This window comes from Rosa rugosa, chromosome 4 (genome assembly GCF_958449725.1).
Source record: "Rosa rugosa chromosome 4, drRosRugo1.1, whole genome shotgun sequence".
Classification (NCBI taxonomy): domain Eukaryota; kingdom Viridiplantae; phylum Streptophyta; class Magnoliopsida; order Rosales; family Rosaceae; genus Rosa; species Rosa rugosa.
Genome location: NC_084823.1, coordinates 40504863 through 40529074, shown reverse-complemented (window position 1 = coordinate 40529074; position 24212 = coordinate 40504863). Strand labels below are relative to the sequence as shown.

At 37.5% G+C, this 24212-nt stretch overlaps 2 protein-coding genes across 2 annotated transcripts; both read right to left on the bottom strand.

The window, feature by feature from the left end:
• Positions 1-1566: 1566 nt before the first annotated feature.
• On the bottom strand, positions 1567-3172 carry LOC133745946 (metalloendoproteinase 1-MMP). The gene has a single exon (XM_062174103.1). The coding sequence runs from the start codon at positions 2806-2808 to the stop codon at positions 1675-1677; it is 1134 nt and encodes a 377-aa protein (XP_062030087.1). The 5' UTR covers positions 2809-3172; the 3' UTR covers positions 1567-1674.
• Positions 3173-12839: 9667 nt separating this feature from the next.
• Positions 12840-13882, bottom strand: LOC133706741 (uncharacterized). The gene is made up of 2 exons (XM_062132280.1): positions 13468-13882; positions 12840-13156 (listed from the first exon to the last, which is right to left on the bottom strand). Exons 1-2 carry the CDS (start codon positions 13880-13882, stop codon positions 13032-13034), a joined length of 540 nt encoding a protein of 179 aa, XP_061988264.1. The 3' UTR covers positions 12840-13031.
• Between the last annotated feature and the right edge of the window lie 10330 nt (positions 13883-24212).

Below are 24212 nucleotides of genomic sequence, written 5' to 3'. Positions count from 1 at the left end.
AGTCCCAGCCAACCTGCGCCCCGATCTGGCCACCGCCGACGCCATCTTGGCCTTTCTATCGCCGTCACAGATCGCTGGAAATTTGCAGCACCACAGCCCGACTCGAGTGCGTCCCGGCTCGACTCCACCACCGGCGTCTCCATTCACCTCGACCTAACCCCCGACATGGTCAAACGAAGCCAGCCCATGACGCAAAGTCCGAGCTCAACGAAAGCTGCAACCGCCGATGACATGATTCGCCATCCCACGTCGAGAAACACCACCCTCAGCCGAGAATCTCCTCAGCCGGAGTCTTCGAGAAACTTGACTGCGATCCCAGCGCTGGTGCAGAAGTGACCACAGTCTCTCCACACCCGGGCCGCCGCCATCTTGCTCCTGCATGGTCTGGAGAGCACGAGACTCCCCGCCGTCATTACGAAATCGGAATTTCGCCCTACTGGGTCGCTTCGCAAGTTTCGGAGGCCCTCTCTCCATTTTATTCAAGAAAATTCAGTATTCATTATTGAAGGGAAAATATATTCTACTCTTTTGTGAATTCTCTCTCCCTCTTCTATTGACATTGATGTCACTATACCAATTAGCCCTTTTGAATATTCTTTTTCATTTCATATTGGTCCAGAAAAGAATAAATGGTTATATATATATATATATATATATATATAGCGCCAATCCAACACAAATCCTTCGTTAATTTGTTCTATATTTCGATTCAATGGTGCAGCCCCGAGTCTTAACGACCTCCTTCTTCCAAGAAGATGCATGACGAGTCTAATCTACCTAGCTGCCTCTGGTTTTCTAGTCCAGATCGATCAGTTTCCTCTGCTTCAAACTACTATACAGTTTGACTCAACCGAACACTGCCTAATATGAAAGCATAACCCTTCTTTTTTGTTTTCAGCCTTTTTTAGGGGAGTGAATTTGGGGTTAGGGGGTCAATTCATTTCCAAAAGTAATAGATCACACGTCTTTGTGAAATTTCTGGTGAGTCTTCATCTATGCTTTGAATCGATCAAAGCATGCATGTTTATTTCTTAGACTAATACCCAGAAAAAACCCACCTACGACCCAACATTTACTACTAGCAATACATATATATAACATATATTCTAGTTCTAGGAGTCTAACCATCTTATTCAAATCTATAATAATCATATTAGTAATTCTCCTTAGCAACTCAGTGTTAACTAAACAGTCTGCGAATTTATATTCATGTTTGCCACTTTGCCTTTTCAGCAAGCTTCCTCTCTCTGACTTCACTGATAGAAAGATAGGTACCTTTTATTCTTGTGATATAAGTGATACTTTAATTTCCACCAAAAATTCAGGTTAAGCATATTCTTTGCAATGCAAATTGGGTAGGCAAGACTTCCAAATCCCATCCCATCCCACAACAAATATTCCCCCTAAGATAATTAAGTCCCACTTTCATTGGATTTCAAAATTGACCTCTCATTCTTCATTTTGACCCACTTAAATTCCCATTGAATGTAATATTACCTTTTCCATTCTCCCCCTTTTGGTCTCAATAAAATCCATATGTCCTCAAATTCATAAACAAATGGTACATATCAGAAAGAATCCTCTAACTTTTTCCTTGAGTATTTTGTGTCTACAACTCCAATAAAAAATGAAGGGAAAAAATGAAAAAATTACAAGTATAAGAATTTGAACCAATTAGAAAAAGAGAAAAATCAAAGTGATGAGTGATAGAGAAATTGTCCACTTTGATGCAAATGTGGTGTCCAAATTAGTAACTGCGTGGTTGTAAGAATTTTCCGACTGCAATGAGCTAAATTTGAAATTAGGATTTGACCCATAGAGTGCCTGAACGCCTGCCACGTCATCCATTTGGAGGTCCACCTTCTTAGTCCTAGGACTCAGACTCGGATACATGACAGCATCCTTGACCGAGGAGTGAGCCAACCCAAGAAGATGCCCAATCTCATGGGTCGCCACGGAGTCCAAATCCACGGCCACCTTCGACTTGTCGGATTCGAAATCTACGGCCCATGATTCCTCTGCGTCGAGATGGAACCTCCCGTTCTCGGGAGAGAAAGCGTGAGCTAGAACACCCAGGACACCATCGAACGGCTCACCGTCGCCGTGATCACCTTTGTAAAACCCGATTTTGATGTCGGCGGAGGAGTAGTCCCTGGCTTTGGTGAAGTTCACCGGAATCACAGCCGACCACCGCGAAAAAGCGCGGTGGAATATTGTCTCTATGTCCGACGAGCTCACGTAGCTGATAACGTGTTTGGGGTTGATGGCATACGTGAGCAACTTCGCCGGAGCCCAGCGAGGCTTCCCGTTGAAGTAAGCATAACGACGCGTCGCATGCAGCTTCGCGGGCGTATGTTGCTGCTGCGGCGCGTCGCTGACCCCGCATCTCGGTGAAGTGATGGCCGAGATGGTTTCCGGGTCAAGCTTTCCCGTGACGGGCAAGCTCAGCCTGGATTGGTATAGAGTCAGGGCCGATTCGAGCTGCTTGTCGAAGACGTCGGTGAAGTTGGTCTTTTCGGGCACCGGTAAGTAGCCGAAACGGCTGAAGTACTTCTTGAGCTCCGACATGCCGACCACCTGGCTGCCCTTCCCGGCGTCCAGGAACTTCGTGAAGTCGTGCCACGTGGCGTTGTGGGACACTTTGGCCGTCGCAGTTATGACTGTTACCGCAGGGTCGGGTAGGATTCTGGCGGGAAAGCATGGGCGGGAAAGAAAGAGTAAGCAAAAGAATAATATGAAGGAGAACGAAGAGTGGTAACAGAAAAATGGAAACATGGTGGTAGTTATGTTGGGATGTGAGCCGATCATGGAAAAGCTCAAAGGCTTTTTATTAAGGAACTTTTGTAAATATAATAATTAGTGAATTTTTAATGAAGCCTGCATATATAGGAAGTATCGAAGGTTAATTTGGCTCAGCTAGGAAAGGTCGATTCAAGAAGGAGGAGGAGAAGATAGAAGACCAGAGATGGAAGGAAGAAGAGTTAAAGAAGATTCTGCCGTGTTTGTAGTTTAGTTGGAGAGATTCTGACTTTCAAGAGCTAATGATGGGTAAACCACTTGAGTCTGTTTTCCGTTGGTTATAGTTGCATTCATCCTTTTCTTTTCTTTTCTTTTTTGTTTTTGAATTAATATCATGTACGTACGTGGAGTATTATACATGGATACTTGGATATGGTTGAACTAATTTTTGGGCCTTTTTTCTTTAATTTTATTTTTATTGTAGATGAAATTGGGATATATATGATTGGGAAAATGATATGTAGTTCGAGTTAGTTGATCAGTTAACCAATTTTCTTTTTGGTTGACCAAATTAGGTGATTGATACTTCTAGTGAGGATTTAATTTCTTTCAGGGTTTAACTTGTGATGCAAGGTATCTTCCTTTTAGACACGGAATGAAGCAATGTATGAACTGATAATCCAGACATCTTTTTTTTATTTTTTCCAAGTGAATTCAAATAAGAGAAAAGGAATTAATAGCGGTCAAACTTAAGATTCAAAGTAAACAAACACCTCATGCACGGTTCATGAATTCATACAACTACCTCGTAATTGAGTGCCTAGTGTATTTTTATGTATTTATTTTTATATAAAAACGACTCACAAATCAACAATTCATGAAATATAAAAACTACCATCAATCAATATGCAGCTAAAGTAGAAAACCTACTAAAAATCGAAGTATATTATATCGGTAGAATTAATTGTCTAGAAACTTTTCTTATGGATGACCAAAAAACCGAAAAATTGGGATACTCTTGTACGTAAAATATAACAGGTTAGAGTCCACATTTGAGTTCATTGGTTTTGCCAAGAGAAATATCATTGAACTGTTTGATTAGGATGATATTGATTTCACTTTTATTGATTCACATGTTACGTTTAATTATCAGCACAATTGAGATCAGAGTTACCTGGTTCGCTCACTTTGCTTCCGAACCGCGATCTAGATCGCACGACCCAGAACACAATACATTCGCGATCCAGATAGCTAGTAGAAGCGTTCCCAATATATTGTTGTCTCTCTATACTTCTCTTATCGTCCTTAGTCTCTCTCTGTACTTCTCTCATCGCCCTTAATCAGTCTCTCCCTGCACTTCTCTCATGAAGGCTTATTCTCTTTCTATACTTTGTTGATGGCGGCTTAGGGCTCAGGGTCTCAATATCATGGAGGAGAGGTTGGATTGTGTGACAGATTCTTTTAGGGGGTGTATTGTATTTGGATTTGTGCAGACTTTTTTTAAATGACAGACTTTTTAAAAAGTCCACAGACTCTTTAAAAAGTTGATAGACTGCTATTGATTTCTTAAAACCATTTATTTTAGCAACAGACTTTTTATTGATTGTTGAAAATCTATATATTTTATTATGAATGACTTCTATACTCGTTGTCTCTTCAATGGTTAAGTATCTTCTAGTAGAACTTGACTCAAATGAATGATTATTACTCTGTCTAGCTAGTTTGTTCTCATTTCTAATCTCCCAATCAACTTAAAGATACAATATAGATCACCTGATATTTATGGTTAATTATTCTCATCAAATTTGTTTTCACCTATTAACATATATCATAAAAATATTGATCAATGTCTTGATCTATAATCAATCAACCGAAATTCAATTGTTCAAGCTTTACTTGAACCATGATATAAATTCAAATTAGCCTGCATGGGTGCCCAACTTAGTTTGGTGCCCTAGCTGGTGTTGGACAATTCTGGACTTGGGCCCTAGTGGGTTGTATACGACAGCAAAAAGTGGACTTTCTAAGTTGGTCTCCGCTACTGCTATGTGGGCTACTATGGGGCCTGCACATTTCGGGTTTCGCATTTCGGATCCAGACGATTTTAGTCTTTTGTATTTGGCCTATTTACTATGTCTTAGGGTTATCATGGTTTATAGGCTTATATGTTCCTTATGGCGCACTGAATGTTTAATGAGTGGTCTATCCCTATGTACCACCGTGGTACCACCACAACTTCTTGTCTGCCCTTAGATAACAGCGGAAGGGTATGTAATGGCCATTCTGGCTTGAGTATTAATGGCAATCATTTATGGATTGATTCAAAAATGATATTATAAATTCAAATCGATGAGAATAATTAATAAGACAAAACCTAGTATTTCATAGCAACACTATTTAAGGTTTTAGGGGTAGACCACAATATTTGGGTTTTAGGATTTCATAAATCATTTTTTATTGCTATTAGAGTTACAAGTATCACAATTGAACCAAAAAAAAAATTACATTCAACAACTACAATGAACATGTTGGGTATCAAAAAATACTGATATCATGTAAGATTAGAGAAAAGATAAGAAGATGATAGATAACTAACCTCTTTGTGCGTAGAGAGAAAACTTTGATAGATTTAAAAAAAAATCTTTAATAGACTTTTTCAAATCTTTGGTCTGGTGGCTAGAAAATTATTGGAATTTGGTATGTATAGTTAACACTACAAAGTCCATGATTATCCTTGATTTTCTAATTCCATAAGTATGAATGAAATTTTGAATACCTCTAAACTTTTATTCATTTTTAGAAGGGGAAAACATCACCAATGGTCACTGAGTTATGACTTATTCGACACTTAACTCACTGTATTTTCAACAATATCACTTAACTCACTCAGTTTTACATCCGTCTTTCACTTAACTCACTGTCGTTAATTTTGCCGTTAAAAGCTATTAAAATTGAGGGTGTATTTGTCTAAACACTAAAAAAATGCATTTCTAACTTTTTAAAAAAAAAAAAAAAAGACAATTTTTTTTTCAAATTATATTTAAGTTAAAAAAATCATTTTTTATTAGAAATCTCATAAATTTAAAAAATTTTAAAAAGTCTAATAAATGTAAATTGAGGGTATATTTATCTAAACACTAAAAAAATGCATTTCTAACTTTTTTTTTTTAAAAAAAGACAATTTTTTTCAAATTATATTTAAGTTAAAAAAATCATTTTTATTAGAAATTTCAGAAATTTAAAAAAATTGAAAAAAAAAGTCTAATAAATGTAGTTTTTTTAAGTTAAAAATGATTTTTAAGTGTTTTGACAAATATACCCTCAATTTTAACGGCTTCTAACGGTAGAATTAACGGCAGTGAGTTAAGTGAAAGACGGATGTAAAACTGAGTGAGTTAAGTGATATTGTTGAAAATACAGTGAGTTAAGTGTCGAATAAGTCATAACTCAGTGACCATTTGTGATATTTCCCCTTTTTAGAAGTCCTAAATGAATACCCCTAGATTTTGGTGGAATTCATAAAGTCTTTAAAAATCCTAATCGAATACCCCAAGACTTTCATGGACTGCTGAAAGTCTATATTGAATACACCCAGACTTTTAAATTCCATAGATTTCTTAAAAAATTCCACTAATTCTATATACAATACACCCCCTTAGTGATTATATATGAATTGAAGACTTGGTATTGTGGGAAGATATTATTTAAGTCCTTATTTTTATTTTCATTTTCAAAAAATTGGCTTTTTCAAATCTATCGTTTTTAATTACGAGTTATTTATAATTATTATTAGATAGGGTTATAGGGGTTTTGTCCATTTACCCCATTTTTAAGGATTTTTTTCCCACTTACCCCCATTAAGTATTTTTAATTCACTCTTACCCAAAACACTATAAGGAGGTCTTCCCTAATACCCCATTAAGTTTTTTTTTTTTTGTTTTTTTTTTTTTTTAATACCATTTTACCCTCACCCCTTTATTACTTAGAGAGAGAGAGAGAGAGAGAGAGAGAGAGAAAATGGAAGAGAGAGAAACCATAGGAGACTTCACCAAAATCCGGTCACCGGCCGCCAGCTGCGGCCCACCGGAATTTGCTGGAAATCTCACCGGAAATGTCTTTTTTACCCTAATAGACATCTATTGCCCCCTAATAGAGGGACAATAGACGTCTATTGCCCGAATAGTCTATTGCCCCCCAATTGACGTCTATCAGCCATGTATTGCCCTCCAATAGAAGTTTATTGCCCTCGAATAGAAGTCTATTGCCCTCCAATAGATGTCTATTGCCCCCCAATATAATTTTCGGTCGCCGGAATGAGAACTAATCTTCCTAAAATTAGACAAATAAAACTTTGATTAAAGAAAAAAACGAAGAGATTATATAAATTCAAAACGTCTATTGCCCTCCAATAGATATCTATTGCCCCCCAATAGACATTCAAAAAAAAATTCTTTCCTACTGTCCCATTACTTAAAAAAAAAAATTGGTTTGGGCACCCCAATCAATAGTCGGACCAAAACCACCGGATCGAATCAGGACGCCGACCTCTCTCACCTCTCCGAACCTCCAATCCTCGTCGGAGTAGCCACCGGCGCTTTTCTCTTCCTCGCCGACCTCGATACGAAGCTCGATAGAGAGAGAGATAGAGACGCTGGAGATAGTAACCCTTCCACGGTTCCATTTCGCAAAGCTTCAACAAAACAGTTTATGCAAAATTCATACCTCGATCGGATAGTGTGGCCGGAGAATGAGGGTGAATTCGACGAAGAAGTCGCGGTTATCGGGAAATCCTTGCCGAAGGAGAAGGCGGCCCTGCGAGAGAGACTGCATCGACAATGATCTGCAATTCGAGCCCATCTCTGTCGTTGTAGCTCTGAAGCAGCTCGCCGGAGAAGGTGGCGACGTAGATTTAGGCGAAGGGAGGAGATGCAGCAGGTCGCCGGCGTCGATATGGAGAGAGAGAGAGAGAGAGAGAAAGAGGAGAGAATAGAGAAGAGAGAGAGATCGGGATGAGAGAGATGAGAGAGAGTGGCATGGCATGTAATTCATTAATTAGATTGAGGGCAGAATAGTTATTTCGTTTTAAATTGGGTTAGTGGGAATAAAAATCTCTTGTTGGGGTAAGTGGGATAACTTTGGCTCATTTTGGGGCTTTTGGTCAATGACCCGTTTATTTATATTAGATAATGCATAAATTTATTGATAAAATTATTTATTTTTAAACAATATATGTATATATGTAACGTACCACGAACCATGAATACTAGCGTACCACGTACCCGTACCGCATTCCCGTACCTTAGTGACCCGCGATCCAAGTAATACTAATTGGGATTACAAAGCGCAATATGATTGAGTTCTTGCAAGTATGATCCTCGAAGATAAATCTAAAAGATAGATGAACAAATATGATTATTGAACCAAACTGCAAGCAAGCTGCTCAATTAATTGTTTGACATAGATCACTTTCTGCTTAATACCATTTAATCAGTCTTCAGTTAGATGCTTGAAGTTTTGATGAATCAAAAATATGATAATTTATACATTGCAAAGTAATTTTGGTGATTAATGACATGAATTTGACTTCCTGTGTTAAACAAAGTTTTACTTTAACTAATAACAGATGTGATGGACTAATCACAATCCCTCTTTGTGTTTGAAGGGTATTCATCTGCAAAAGAGTGTTTTGGAGTCTGTCTTCTTTCTATTGGCCACTTCTATAGTTTGGCTTTGTGAAGACGATCTTTGAAAGTTATTATATGAGGGATAACGACGTACGCCAGTATACTACTTTAATAATAAGCCATTATGAATATCTTTGTGATTATTGGTTATTGATCAATTGCAAACATCCTAAATCAGTTGCTTTCTTGCATAGTGCTTGCCCTATTAGTTTCCGCCTTAGCCTGATTTCTGTTTGTTGTGTTGTTTCTAAAGCTAATATGATTGTGTTGCTTCCAATACCTTTGTTTTAATACACGTTATTTTCACCTAAAGCTTATGCGAGAATTGACAAAGTCAAATCTCTGGGGTATATATCTAACATAAGTTTATTGTTTGAATTCTTCATTTGGGTTTTTAAGGAAGAACAGACTTTTATGATACAGGAAAATTTAAGACACATCAAAACAACTCTGAAAGGTAACAATTAAGATGCAACAAAATTTAGAGATCGAACAAGCACACCCCTACAGCCGAATTCATGAACAATGTTTACTACATGTAAATAAGAAGATCGTTTTTGAAACTCTAAAGGTGTAAGCTGATGAATAAAAACGTGGCCTCATGTGAATTTGTCTTTTCAGCAAGGCACACCCTGACACCCGAATCCCAGAATAACATTTACTGCATGTCATAATAGGGTCATCCTTGAAACTTTAAAGGTCTAAGTTGACGAACAAAAAATGTGGCTTCATATGAATTTGGTATTTTAGCACTCAAATAATTATTAGTTTTTGTCAGGTTTCAATTTGAGTTCATAGTTTTTTATGGGTAGATCGTAGGCTGTGTTAGGATAGGTTCGGTTGAGTGTGATTTGGTTTTGCGGCCGAACCCTAAAATTAAACTGAACTTGATTTTTGGTTTTCTTTGGTTCAATATTTTACATCTCAAGTTCGATTTTTGAAACTTAAGTTCAATTTTTTTCCCATTTTTCTATTTTCTCATTTTCTCTTTTGCAATCCCACTCCTAGGATATGTTATTCTAACAGGTATGTATATAAAGATTAAAAAAATATAAAGATAAAATAGAAGGCAAGTAATTAAGCATAAAAGTTGCAGGGAAAAAAATAAAAGCAAACAAAGAATTGAACCATGCATAGTTGGAGCATTTCACATGCGCCGAAGGGGTTTATTTTAAGCCTAGGAAGCCTTTGGGTTCCCCTTAACAAAGTCAAAAAAAAAGAATTGAACCAGGGAAGAGCAGCTCCATCGGCACTTCATTCTAATTATTTTTATGAATTTGAAACTAATTACATTTGTGTGGATGGGTATAACACTAGCAGAAATCAACTCGACCATTCTGAGCAAGCTTTACGAAAGAGAAAGAAAAAAGAAATTGATACCCTAGTTGTTTTGGCCTCTTCCACAAGCTCTCCGAGCTTATTCACAATCAAGAACCTCATTCCATCACTATCTCAATAGCAAAATGATTCATAATGAATGCGTAAGTCAGATATAACGAAATTAAGAGAATGAATTGTTTGATATATAATTCATCTCACAACGGAGGTATATAAAGAGGATTACAGAAATACAAGTGATTTACATCTCTATTCTCTACCACACAAAGAATAGGTAAGTACTAACTACAATATAATTACAATATATTCCATTCCTAATATTATGCCATGACTCACACTAACACTCCCCCTCAAGTTGGCGCATACACATCAATCATGCCCAACTTGCTTAGTGAGTCATAAAATGTCTTCCTGAAAACTCATTTGGTAAGTATATCTGCAAGTTGCTCTTCAGTTGGAACGAAAGGAAAGCTAATAATTTTGGCATCTAGCTTTTCCTTTATAAAGTGACGATCAACCTCCACATGCTTAGTACGATCATGTTGTACTGGATTCTGTGATATGTCAATAGCTGCCTTATTGTCACAATACAACTGCATAGTACTTTTGAGTTTGAAACCCAGATCATGTAACAGATTTCTCAACCACAGCAATTCACACACTCCGTGAGCCATACCTCTATACTCGGCCTCAACACTAGATCGTGCCACAACTTTTTGTTTCTTACTCTTCCATGTAACTAAATTACTACCCACAAAGGTAAAGTAACATGATGTTGACCTCCTGTCTGTGATATTTCCAGCCCAGTCTGCACCTGTGAAGCCACAAACCTCAAGAATGTTGTTGTGTTTAGAAAACAGCACTCCCCTTCCTGGGGCTGACTTCAAGTACTTCAAAATTCGCATAACAGCATCCATGTGACTCTCACTCGGGTTATGCATAAAATGACTTAGCACACTTACTACATATGCAACATCTGGTCTAGTATGAGCCAAATAAATCAAACGCCCCAACTAACCTCTGATAGCAAGCTCAATCAGTAGGTACCTGATCTGGATACTTAGCTAAACAATGGTTCTGCTCAATAGGAGTATCAATAGGTCTACAATCCAACAAACCTATCTCTGTCAGTAAGTCAAGGATGTACTTCCTCTGGCACAGGTAGATGCCTTCTCTCCCCCTGGCTACCTCAATTCCTAAGAAGTACTTAAGTTCACCCAAGTCCTTCATCTCAAACTCAGAGGCTAGCTGTCTATGCAGTCTATCCATCTCAACAGTATCATTGCCAGTGATTACCATGTCATCCACATAAATAATTAGAGCTGTTACCTTTCCTCGTTGATGCTTGAGGAACAAGGTACGGTCTGAGTTGCTTTGTCTGTAACCCACCTTCCGCATGAACTGTGAAAATCTTTCAAACCAAGCACGAGGCGACTGTTTGAGACCATACAGAGACTTTCTCAATTTGCATACAAAATCACCAGGAGAAGTAACTACATACCCAGGTGGAAGGGTCATGTACACCTCCTCAGCTAACTCTCCATGAAGGAACGCATTCTTGACATCAAACTGTCGGAGTGGCTAGTTTAAACTAGCAGCAAATGAGAGCAAAACTCGAATAGTGTTCATATTGGAAACAGGAGCAAATGTTTCATCGTAGTCTATACCATACGTCTGAGTAAACCCTTTTGCTACAAGGCGTGCTTTGTATCGACTCACTGATCCATCTGCATTATGCTTTATGGTAAACACCCAACGACAACCTACAGCCTTCTTGCCTTGTGGTGGAGGAATAAGTTGCCAAGTATTGTTCTTCTTCAACGCCTCCATCTCTTCCTCCATTGCCTTCCTCCACTTTGGATCCCCCAATGCATCCCGCACTTTGTTAGGCACTGACACAGCAGGTATTTGATTCACAAATGATTCATATGACTTAGACAACCTCCTAGTGGACATATAATTGGCTACTGGGTATTTTGATTTGGCAGTAAGAGTAGGTTCAAATCTTTTGGCTGGTTGACCCTGAGTAGTCCTTTTTGGTAACACATATTGCCCAACATTAGATTCACTACTACTAGTACCAGTGGGTGGACATACCTCAGATGAGTGATCTTCAGTACCAGGAAGCTGTGGGTCAAGGGTATGAGCCATAACCGGAGGGGCAGTTGTGTCTGCAACTTCATTTTCGGTGATTGAAACTGGTGCCTGAATATTTGGAGCTTATGCTTCTGGAGGTGATGGGTTGATGGTCTCAACTGGATTCGTCAAAATACCTCCTGTCTGCGTGACTTCTTCTCCACCTTCTTATTCCTCCCCCTCTCCATGATACAACTCTTCAAAATATGAGTTCTCCCCCTGAAGAGCTGTATCTGAAGAGGAAAAATAGCTCATGTCTTCAAAGAAAGTAACATCCATAGTGACATAGTACTTTCTGGTAGGTGGATGATAGCACTTGTACCCTTTCTGATAGCCTCCGTAACCAACAAACACACACTTAAGTGCCCGGGCATCCAATTTAGACCTCTGGTTTTTAAGAACATGGACGAAAACAACACAGCCAAAGACACGAGCTGGAAGATTATGAAATGAGGGTAAGGAGACATGAGTTGCAAGAACCTTAAATGGAATTTTTCCCTGAAGGACACTGGATGGAAGACGATTGATAAGATGGGAGGAAGCAAGTACAGCATCGCCCTAAAGATACTTAGGCATATGAGCACTAAAGAGAAGGGCACGAGCCATATCAAGTAAATGACGGTTTTTCCTTTTAGACACTCCATTTTGTTCTGGTGTTTGTGGACATGTAGTTTGGTGAACAATCCCATGGGTTTTGAAAAACTCTTGGAAAACATGATTAACATATTCTCCCCCATTGTTGGAACGAAGGACTTTAATGGTACTATGGTATTGTGTTTGAACAAGAGTACGAAAGGTTTGAAAAGTTGGAAATACCTCATCTTTGTTTTTAAGAAGAGCAACCCTGACAATCTCATATAATCATCAATAAACAAAACAAAGTATCTCATACCTGATACGGTGGGCTCTCTAGAAGGTCCCCAAACATCAGAATGAATCAACTCAAAAGGAATAACACTTTTATTAGAGATACTAGGAGAATAAGTAGCACGCTGACTCTTGGCCAAAACACATGTTTCACAGTGTAAAACAGACTCATCCACACCAATAAACAGAGTAGGCATGGTTTTTCTCATAAGACTAAAAGAGGGATGCCCTAAACGGCGATGCCACAACCAAATTTGACTTAGCTTATCAGAACTCGAAGTCAAAGCGGCGCGGGATTGTGCTCCTGGTTTCTCCCCTGCGTATGTCTGATCCAGATGGAACAACCTGCCCCTCAGATACCCCCGACCAATTATCTCCCTGGTGAGAAGATCCTGAAAAATCACATACATAGGATAAAAAGTTACGGAGCATTTAGACTCAGTATTCAACTGGGGAACAGATATCAAATGGTGAGACAAATCAGGCACATATAACACATTATGAAGTTCTAAGGTGGGAGTAATACGAACTGACCCTGACCCTAACACAGGAAAGGCCTCACCATTGGCATTGGTTACATAGGACACTGGTGGGGGAGACAATTCAGTAAAATATGATTTATCATAAGTCATATGATCGGAGGCACCAGAATTAATAATCCATGTATCAGAACCAACAAAGTTAGAAATCTTTAAAGCCATACCAATCTTACCACGACCAGCTATAGAGGCTGTAGGAGTAGCCCCACCTGTCGTATGATGATCATGTCCGGCCACACCATAGAAGTCTGGTTCTTGGACTAACTGAACCGCGGCTGCCTTCGCCTTAGGACGATAACCCTTCTTTTTAGGGTATCCATTCAGTTTCCAACAAGTCTCTCGAACATGTCCAAGGTCGTTGCAATAAGAGCATTGAGGACGAGGGCGGTTGGTGAAGCCTGGTGGAAGACCTTGGTGATGAAGTGGGACTGCATACTGCTGCTGAAGGAAAGGTGTCGGTGACTTGGCCTGAATGGCTAGGCTAGACACTTCAACCTGTGCATGTTTGATACTTTCCTGCTGAGACTCATCCTTGCGTACATATGTGAAAGCTGTGTTCAGACTAGGAGGGTCGGTCATTCTGAGCAATTCTCCCTTGGCACTGCTATGCTTCTCATCAAGCCCTCTCAAGAATACATGAACTCTTTCAAGTTCCTTCTCCTTCTAGTACCACACAAGATCTTCTTGATTCTTGATCTTGCAAGGACGCTTCTGATCAATTTTAGCCCATACATTCTTCAGCTTGGTGAAATACACAACTACTGGTTGCCCATTCTGTTGCATACTGGCAGCTTTGCACATCAATTCATGAACCTGTATAAAATCAGACTCATTTGTATATAGATCTCCCAATGTCTTCCATATTGCTTCAGCAGTCTCACACTCTTCCACCAATTGTAGCACATCTTCAGTCATGACTTTGAATAAAGTTGCCATCACAGATCCATCATCATCCTCCCACTTAGTATAGGCATCTACATCTTCCTCACTAGGTGCTTTGGTTGGTCCTATCACATGCCCCATCTTGTGTATGCCACGAAGATGGACAGACATAATTTTCTTCCAGGTTCGGAAATTAGTCCCATTGAGTTTCGTACCCCCAAAAGAAGCACCGTCTGAACTTCGAACAGAAACCTCAACCTTTTGGACCTCATTGATCCTGGAACTCTGGCCTTCAATTTCATCACTACCCATCACAACAATACAGTAGCAAAAAACACAAAATCACATGCAGCGGAAAAAAGGCAGGAAACCCCAATAACAATAACAGAACTTCTTCTTTTTTTTTTTTTTTGGTAACCTGTTGGGGTTGACTGGATTGAGTGAGGCTGACCGAGTTGACCGAGTGAGGCGAGTTGACTGGGCTGACCAACTGAAGAATTCGATCTCTGGTGTCGGAGGCAGACGAAGGCGGTCTGGACAAGAGACGAGGCCGGTCTGGACTAGAGAAGCGACGGCGGAAGCAGTGGAGGCTAACGACAAAACTAGTCAGCGTCGTGCGTCATGCTCGGTGATAGCGACGAGGATGGTCGTTCTCGGCAAGAGGAGTGTGACAGTCTGGGCAAGAGGAGAGCGACGATCTGGGCAAGAGAAAGCGCCGGCAATCTGAGGAAACGATCTGGGATTGACGCGAAGATAAGGACGGCGGTCTTTGGCTGAAGACGAAGCCGAGCGAAAAAGAGGACATCTGAACGACGTCGTTTTAGAGACTGACCCAAAACTGGGTTTAAACCAACTGTCTTTCTCGGATGGAGAAAAGACTAAAAGAAAAAAAGACAAAGTCTTTTTCGGATCTTTGCTCTGATACCAAGTCAGATATAACGAGATTAAGAGAATGAATTGTCTGATATATAATTCATCTCACAACGGAGGTATATAAAGAGGATTACAGGAATAAAAGTGATTTACATCTCTATTCTCTACCACACAAATAATAGGTAAGTACTAACTACAATATAATTACAATATATTTCATTCATAATATTATGCCATGACTCACGCTAACAGCGTACACAAGACTCTGATTTTGGGATGTCTTTATTTAGGCAACTTGAGAAATGGCCACATCCTATACACTATACACCAAAAAAATGGGCACACTCAACAATAGAGTTTGACGTCATAGGCACATAATTAATAGAGAGAATGTTGATGTTGATCATCATCATCAACACCACTTGTTAAGTGAAAACATAAATGACAAAGACAATTGGGGAATATGGAACAGAAGAAAACAAGAACATCATCTTGCCTTTTGATCATGAAATGTCTAAGTACTCTGACCACTCTAAGTGGCTCAACAGGATCAGATTCAGGTTTAGGCTTTTGTTTTTGAAGGATAGGATTTACTTAATCAGCTTTTTACCTAACAAAAACCATAGCTCAGGCACGAGCAGATTAGTGGCGCAGCGACCGTACTATGTGGCATATCCATTTAAACAATCTCGTGACAGAAAAATAAGGGTGATACAGTATAATTTTGCCATGATGACATAAACATGGGTTTGTATAGATAAAGAGTGTTATGATAAAGATGTTAGAATGTGATGAGAATTTAATTAGAAAAGGTAAGTTTTAGTTGGACTTGGTTGAATTTTATAATTGGACATGATTTATGTCAAAGTTTATTCTTTTCATGAATAAGATCTTTTCTCATGTACGAGAATGTTTGGTCTTCCAACAACCAATTGAATTGTATATGGTTTATACAGTCCTGATCACATGGTCAGTTGCTGACCATGGATTTTCTGGTCACTGACCGTCCGATTGAGATCGGACGGTTGAAAGCTCTCAGCTTAAATCTCATTACTTAGCTGTCAACCGTCCGATCTCAATCGGACGGTCAGTGACCAGAAAATTCATGGTCAGTTGCTGACCATGTGATCAGGATCGATGGTTTATATATATAGGAGGCAAGGGTAGTAAACCAATGTATGGTCTATGCGATCATCGAAAAGAGAGTGTGTATTCTTAGGTAATGGAGCAGAGATGTCAAGAGTGTATACAGTTTTTGGGTGAAGGAGTGAGTTCTTGGGAAATTCTATGAGTGTGGCTATACAAGGGTTACGAGTTTGGGTTATGGTGATTTAGCTCTATTGTATATTGTACTGCAATTATTCTCATGATGAAAAACATGTATCTCTTAGAAGGACATAAATATGGATTTGTGTTGAATCTAGTTAAATCTCGATGTTCTCTTGTTACTTTGTTTTGTGGTTTGTTTACTTTTCTATCTATATACTCTGTGAATTTTAACGGGAGGGATTTTAATTTTCTAACCAAAGAATTGTCATTGCATGTGATACGTCTAAATTTAGGACTGTCACTCGGTCGGTTCGAATCGGTTATAGGTATTACAAACTTCAAAACCAAAGCTTTCGGTTTCAAAATTGAGCTATCAATTACCAACCAAAATTTTCGGTTTTTAATCATATCTACCAAATTCGGTATTTCGGTTTTCGGTATTACCAACTTTAGAACAACTAATTCTTTGTAATATAAATTAGAATGAACAAAATTAGGTTTTTCAATTTTATAACCGTAAACTTTGTATTCATCTACTAATCATAGCTTTCTTTTGTATATATGACATCAAATTTTATCTATTTTCAATAAAACTAGGTTATTTAACCATCTTGGACTAGGTTACTCAAAATAAATGTACTATTAATTATGTAGTATATTGAGTAATGTTCATACTATTATGAAAACTTTTATGTTTATTTCTTAATACATGTATGTGTATTGAAAACCATAGTATATAAAGCTAATATTTAGATAATCGGTAGATTCAGTATTTACCAAAACCAAACCAACTTTTTCGGTAATTTTCTATTTCGGTTTTATCGGTCTCAATTACCAAAAAGTCGGTTTACCAAACCTAAAGTATCGGTTGGTATTCGGTCGGTTTGGTAATTACCAAACCAAGTGGCAGCCCTACGTCTAATGTATCAAGTGGGTCTTTGTTTTTACATGGCAAACATGAGCATTAGAGCAGCCCAAGTGATTTTACTACTGTCTCTTTCTAGAGGTGTGGGCTTGCGAAGTAAATTAGAATGCCTAAAGCCTAAACCAGATTTGTTGACTAAAATACTACCAGAGGCCCATAATATTTAAGGGCTTAAAAGGCCAAAATGAGTCAAATTGGACAAAATCTATGAGCTTCACATGGCAACTCACCTGTATGAAACACTTATTTGCTGGAAACCAATGCATTGAATTAGTGGTTTAAAGCGTTTATACAATGATGATCATTCTCAGGTAATATGAATTAAAGATGAGCTTTTAAGTGTAAAAAGCCATAAAGTATTTTCTAATCATCATTATGTTTTTAGACCAAGAAGAAGTGCCTAGAGTTCTAGCTAGACCATATGTTAACCCCAGCTCCAAACGGTACCAACTTCATTGAGCCCCAATTTGTGTTGACCAATTTGAAATGATTGATGATATATTAATCACAATATCATGTTAAATAACTCCCAATGTGTTGCCCAAATGATGATAGATTCTTAATTATTCTCATGATGAGAATTATAATTTCAAAAGAAAAAAAAAATCAAAATAACAAACTAAGTCATGTCTTTCCTTTTTCTCTCTTTTTTTTATATTTATTTTTGCAAAATCTGTTAATAAATAAGAAAAATAATGATAGCCTTTCAAAAAAAATGATAGATGTATAAATTACATCAAAATGAAAAATAATGAATATAACGCAAGATGCAAAAAGATATGAAAAAATAAACTTAGAAAAAAACAAATGGATGCAAGAATGCATTTAAGCCTACGTGTGTAGAAAGTTATAGATGATATGACCAACCATAAAAGAGCAATATATCATCAATGTAACCGGTGAATGACCAAATAAGCATATTCTACATAAAACTTACAGCGAATAAAGGGCAAACTTCCATCTATATGTTACTAATGGTATAACATACTATGATAGGACAATTCTTCATCAACAAAATGGGTGATATGACGGACCAAGAATATTTTACATAAAAATATGATGAATAGAAGACGATTGTTCACCACCATAGCTGTTGAACCAAAAATCTGCAAAATCATACCAAAATTTCAGCTTGAGCTAGATGACAGACCAAACATATATATATATTAAATTCTATATTATTTACTGTTCAATATTTTTGCTTATTTTTCAGAAAATTTTGTAAAAATATAGTTGCTCCCTAGGAGGGAATGCATACATGCAAACAATGCAACTGCTGGTCAAGATTTAGAAGTTTGGCAGCTTTTGTCGCGGTTGGGCCCGAGCCCAAAATGCACTTTTATAAGGTATTCTCACAATCTCACGAGGACCTAGCATTTTCTTTTTCTTTGTAGAGACAAAACCACGTGCATTGTGGAATAAGCTTTTTTCTTTCTTTTTTTTTTGGTCAGACATAAGCTTGCTCCATCTATATCTCCAACTATAGTACTATACTATATGGAATTTTGGACATTTTCTTCAAAATTTTGAGATGAAACTTTTAGGTTTGCCTCTTCTTCAATCTCCACCCGCGTATTCCGGCAAACGTCAGACCAACCACTTCCGGCAACTTCACTTGGCCACGAGATGGGCTGTGACGTGGTTGATCTAGATATGGGGCATCAACACGGCTAGATAAAACAAAGAATTTTATCAAGAAAAAGTAAAGTATTAGTTTTAGGTAAGTGCTAACACTCACTAGTTAGTACCTAGTAGTTACTCCACATGAGAGTCGCAACAGAAAACATCGATGAAATAAGAGAGACCTAAAGGGGAGAAGAGAAGTTTGACTTGCAACGTTGCTTATTCATACAGAGCCCACCACGTGATGGCACGTGACGAAGTAGCTTGAATGAGACTGACATGACCCAGTTGCAGAAAGAATTGCATGCACGTCGCTATAGTATCTACAGTACTCGATCGATTATATACACACACTTGTCGAGCCTCCAGGCTCTCTTCGATGAGTTCGATCCACTCTCCCAGCCGCTTGGTCTCTCCAGAGAAGGCCAGATGTACTCTTCTTCATGCACCCTGTGTTTTTTAATGGCCGCTGCGTTCAACTCTGCAAGAGCTAATTCAGAATAGCATTTACTCATTTTTACGAGCTAGCTAGCTATGATTAATGCTATGATCGATTCGAATGACCAAAGCTGGGGGCCGGACGATATATATATATATATATATATATATATATATATATATAATGGTATGGGTTCCATTTTTTTGCTTCTGTAAATGTGTTATATATATATATATAGAGTTCGACATGCAGCCTAGCAGCTATATAAATAATTATATATATATATATATATATATATATATATATATATATATATATATATAGAGGCCCGATCACAGGCGGACGTCCGCATTGTGGTTAAAGTGCGGACGTCGACGCAGCAGTAGCTTCCAGGCGGCACGCGGCTTGCAGGAGGGAGGCCGGAGGCATCCCAAACTGTTCTGGGCAGCGATCGAGGTTGCACGTTCTGGGCAGCGGCCGGACCTGCAACTGCAAGCTTCTGGACAGCGCCGCAACCTCGTCGCCCGCGACTCCACCCGACTTCTCAGACCCCTAGCTAGCCCCCCTCAGGCAAGCCCCGCCGCGCCATCGAAGCTTGATCGAGGCCGGAGGAGCGACGTCCGCACTTTTTCTGGGTTTGCGGACGTCCGCTCTCGAACGTCTATATATATATATATATATATATATATATATATATATATATATATATATATATATATATATATGCGGTTTATATAGCCAGCCTTTGCATTAATGCCTGAATATCCCTATTCAATATTGCTGGTGTAAGGAGTAAACTTGTACCTAACACAGCCTTTTGCTTTTAATTCATCGGCGGTCTGCTGGTGTCACCTAAGAGTCCAAGACTGTAATGGACTAATGGTATGGCGATCATTTTTACCTAAAGCTAGAAAAGCTACGGTTTTAGTTTCATGAGACCTAACCCTAGCTTCCTTGTCATGATTAATTAAGCCACACCTTTTTTTTTTGGCCCAAAATTTTTAATTTCATGAGACCTAACCCTAGCTTCCTTGTCATGATTAATTAAGCCACACCTTTTTTTTTGGCCCAAAATTTTTAATTTCATGAGACCTAACCCTAGCCTTATGATTAATCAAGCCACATTATGATTAAAGTGATGCATCATGAGTATCTTTTCGGTTAACAAGGCTTTTAATTCAAAAGAAAAGTTTTATTTAAAATAAAATAATAATAAATAATAAATAGTTTTTTTTATGACATAAATAATAAATAGTTGATACAATATTAGGATTGAGTCTTTTTATTTTCAAGTATAATCAATCTACTAAAGCCATAACGAGGCATATGCTTCGCTTAGCTCACTATGCAAATAATTTTTTTTGTCTATTACTATATAAACAACAAAAAACAAGTAAAACACTTGGTATAACTAGACGTACAACTCATCAAGCCTACGAGAAAAGTACAAGTCTAATAATTTAGAAGAACAACTACTCATCATCCTCTTAAACACTCGATCAATTGTAGTACCTCTAAGTAATGTTCTCTAGCGCATCTAAACAAAGTACGTAGTTAAACCATGTACATTGTCAATCTACACCAACTAGCCTTTCAAAAATAGATGCAAGAGACCTGATCATGAAAGGAATGAGGTGGATTGTAGGCAACGGTAAGAATATAAAGCTCTGGACCTTTAATTGGGCTTTTGATTATCAGTTACTTGAAGTTATTCCTGATAATAGACGGAATATGATTAATCTAGACGAGTCAGTAGGTGAGTATATTGTTAATGGTAAATGGGACAGGGCAAAGCTAGCTTCTGTCCTAGACCCTAATATTGTGAAGCAGATTCTTGGTATTCCTTTACCTGTTTGTGAACAGGAAGATGAATATATTAGGGGTTCTTCCTCAAATGGAAGATTTTCTATTAAATCTGCTACTTGGCTGCAATATGATCATCTTCATAAGCATAGCCAATCCAGGTTGATTAATAAGCTCTGGCAACTTAATGTTCAGCCAAAAATTAAAATCTTTGGCTGGCTGTTGCTTAGAGGAAGGCTCAAAACAAGGGATAGGCTTTCTAGGTTTGGAATTATTAATGATAATTCTTGTCCTCTTTGTAATAGAGATAATGAGACTGCTGACCATTTATTTGGTTATTGCGATTTTACTAAGGAAGTTTGGAGGCTGGCAAACATTAACACCTCTGTGGACTGGGAGGATGGGTATCTCAAAGTTTTTGAGGAACTATTCTTACTACAACCTTACAACGCTGACCTATTTGCAAAAATTATTACTTTGTGCTGGCAGGTTTGGAAGACTAGAAATAATGTGATTTTCAGAGCAGCTACTGCTAATCCTATGTCAATTGTTATGACAGTTGAAGCAATAATGAAAAGCTTTGCTGATTTTAATACTAGTACTAGCGGAGCAAAAACTTCAAACATTTCAACCACAATTAAGTGGTCTGCTCCTCCTAGTTCTTTTGTTAAAATCAAGTTTGATGGTTCAGTTAGTAGAGATTCAGCTGCTAGTGGTTTTGTTATTAGAGACCATGATGGAAGACCAGTTATCGCTGCCACCAAGTATATTGGCAACTCTACTACCCCCGTCGCAGAAGCTACTGCTCTCAGGCCGGGATAGCCTGGTTGCGGCCAAAGACAAAGGTTTCACAAGAGTTGAAGTTGAAGGAGACTCGAAGTTGGTTATCGATGCAGTTAATGGAGGGGTGACACCACCATGGAGGCTGCTCAAATTAATTGAAGACATTAGAACTATTGCAACTTCCTTTTCTCAAATTTCCTTTAAACATATCTATAGGGAAGCAAACTTTGTAGCTGATGCCATTGCAAATTTAGGACATGGGACTGCTTTTCCTATGTCTTGGAATGATAGGGTTCCTAGTGAGGCTTCTAGTGCCTTATTGTTTGACGTTGTAAACTTTGGTTGCCCAAGAGGCTTCCTTATTTAAGTATTTTATTTTCATAAAAAAAAAAACTAGCCTTTCAAATTTTTAGAAAAAGGTATCAATATATGCGTTAATATCCACATTTTGGATGCGAAGACACACTTTTTTGTTTTTCTTTTTGAAGGTCTTCGCAATCAACCTCCAATAATTCGCTCAATATATAATCTCAATTAACGTGGTTGTTTCTAGGATTTGATATGCCGGAGTCCAGATTGGGGATTTTTGCCATCCTAGCCGGAGGCACGTTATCCACCGAAATCAAGCGTAGTTGGTGATTTAAGAAGTTGAACATACTAGTTGGATGATTTCAAAGAAACCAATATTTATTCCAAAATCATCAAAACTAATTATTATAGTACCCTTTCTATCAAATTTAGCCTCTACATCAACCCTAACTCTAGTCCTCTCTACATATGCCTCGTAGTCCCGAGTACCATCCCCCCATAATCGAATAGATTATAAATTTATAATTAACACTATGATAGTACGTATAAAGTGACTACATATCTATTCAGTAAGTGTCTAGTAAAGATTATGAGATGTAGATTTTTCTAAGCTTTGTCAATTTGAGAGTTGGCATCATTAACAGATCCCAACATTGACTTGTACGTGCTATATATGCAATCCACACGTTGATACAAGATTTGACTATGACTTAACGTTAAAACGAGAGATGTCTCATAGTTTTCCATGGATGAATTAATTTAGCAATGCCAACCAGTTTCAAGAATATAATCAATATATCCATCATGTACTTCGCCTATCGATGCAGCCAGCATGTTGCTTAGGTACCCAGCAATAGCTAATTCATAAAATTCAACACCCCACGTTTTGCAAAAATTAATTTTTGGTTTTTGTTAAATTAGTATAGAAGTAACCAAAACCAACATGCAACAATTAATATAATTAAAGATATTTCTATAAGGTTCTATAAATTTTATTCACTTGACCTCATATGCTTTTTACACATCCTATCAAATTATCAAATACTAAATTTACTCACTAAACCTCACTAAAGTTCCTCAAATAACCTCAGTTATATAATTTGCAAACAAGCTATTATCTATAAAATAAAAAATTTAGTCATTTCAATGATTTAATTACTCTATAAATCTTAATTTCATATCCATTCCTTAATGAGATAACATAAATCTCTCTTTCGATAAAAAAAATCAAACACAAGGTATTGAGTTTTATTAATTAATTTCTAATCGACAAAAAAATAACATGAACTATTATGTGTTTTTTTTTTGTTTTAGCTGTGAAAAAAAAAAAGATTAATCATTTTTTTCTTAATGTTTAATGATTAATTATTTAGATTATTATTTTTTAATTGCTAGTTTTTTTTTTTTTTTTTTTTTTTGCAAATATAATGGATAGAATTCGATTTAGGTCATAATATGATTTATTTTGTTTTTCCTCACCAATATGCGTTCAACATGTATATTATACATTTTTATGTCACATGATCTTAATCATAGTTTTAATTCTTATTAAATATATATGAATGCTTTAATGAGAGCATTTTTAGCAGACTCTCTATTTTGACTCCTTAACTATTTTGGAGAGCATGTTTAGTTTTTTATATATTTTAACAGCTGCACCAGACTCCTGAGTGGCTCTCCATTATAACTTTTAGCTATTTCGCTCCTAAATATAGAGAGCGAGATGAGGCTCTCTATAATTTATAACATTCCTTTTGAGTTATTTTATGTAATTTTTAAATACATTTAAACTATTTAACCTTCCTTTAAAAAATAATATAAATTCAAAACTAGCTATAATAGAGAGCACTTATGCAGACGTATTTCTAAAATGGCTAGCCAAAATGACTTTTTAGCTACTTTGGCTAAAATTTGACTCAAAAATGGCTAGCATTGCTAAAGATGCTCTGAGTATGTAGTGAAATTGAAAAATGAAAATACATTAGGAAAATAAAGAATGCAAT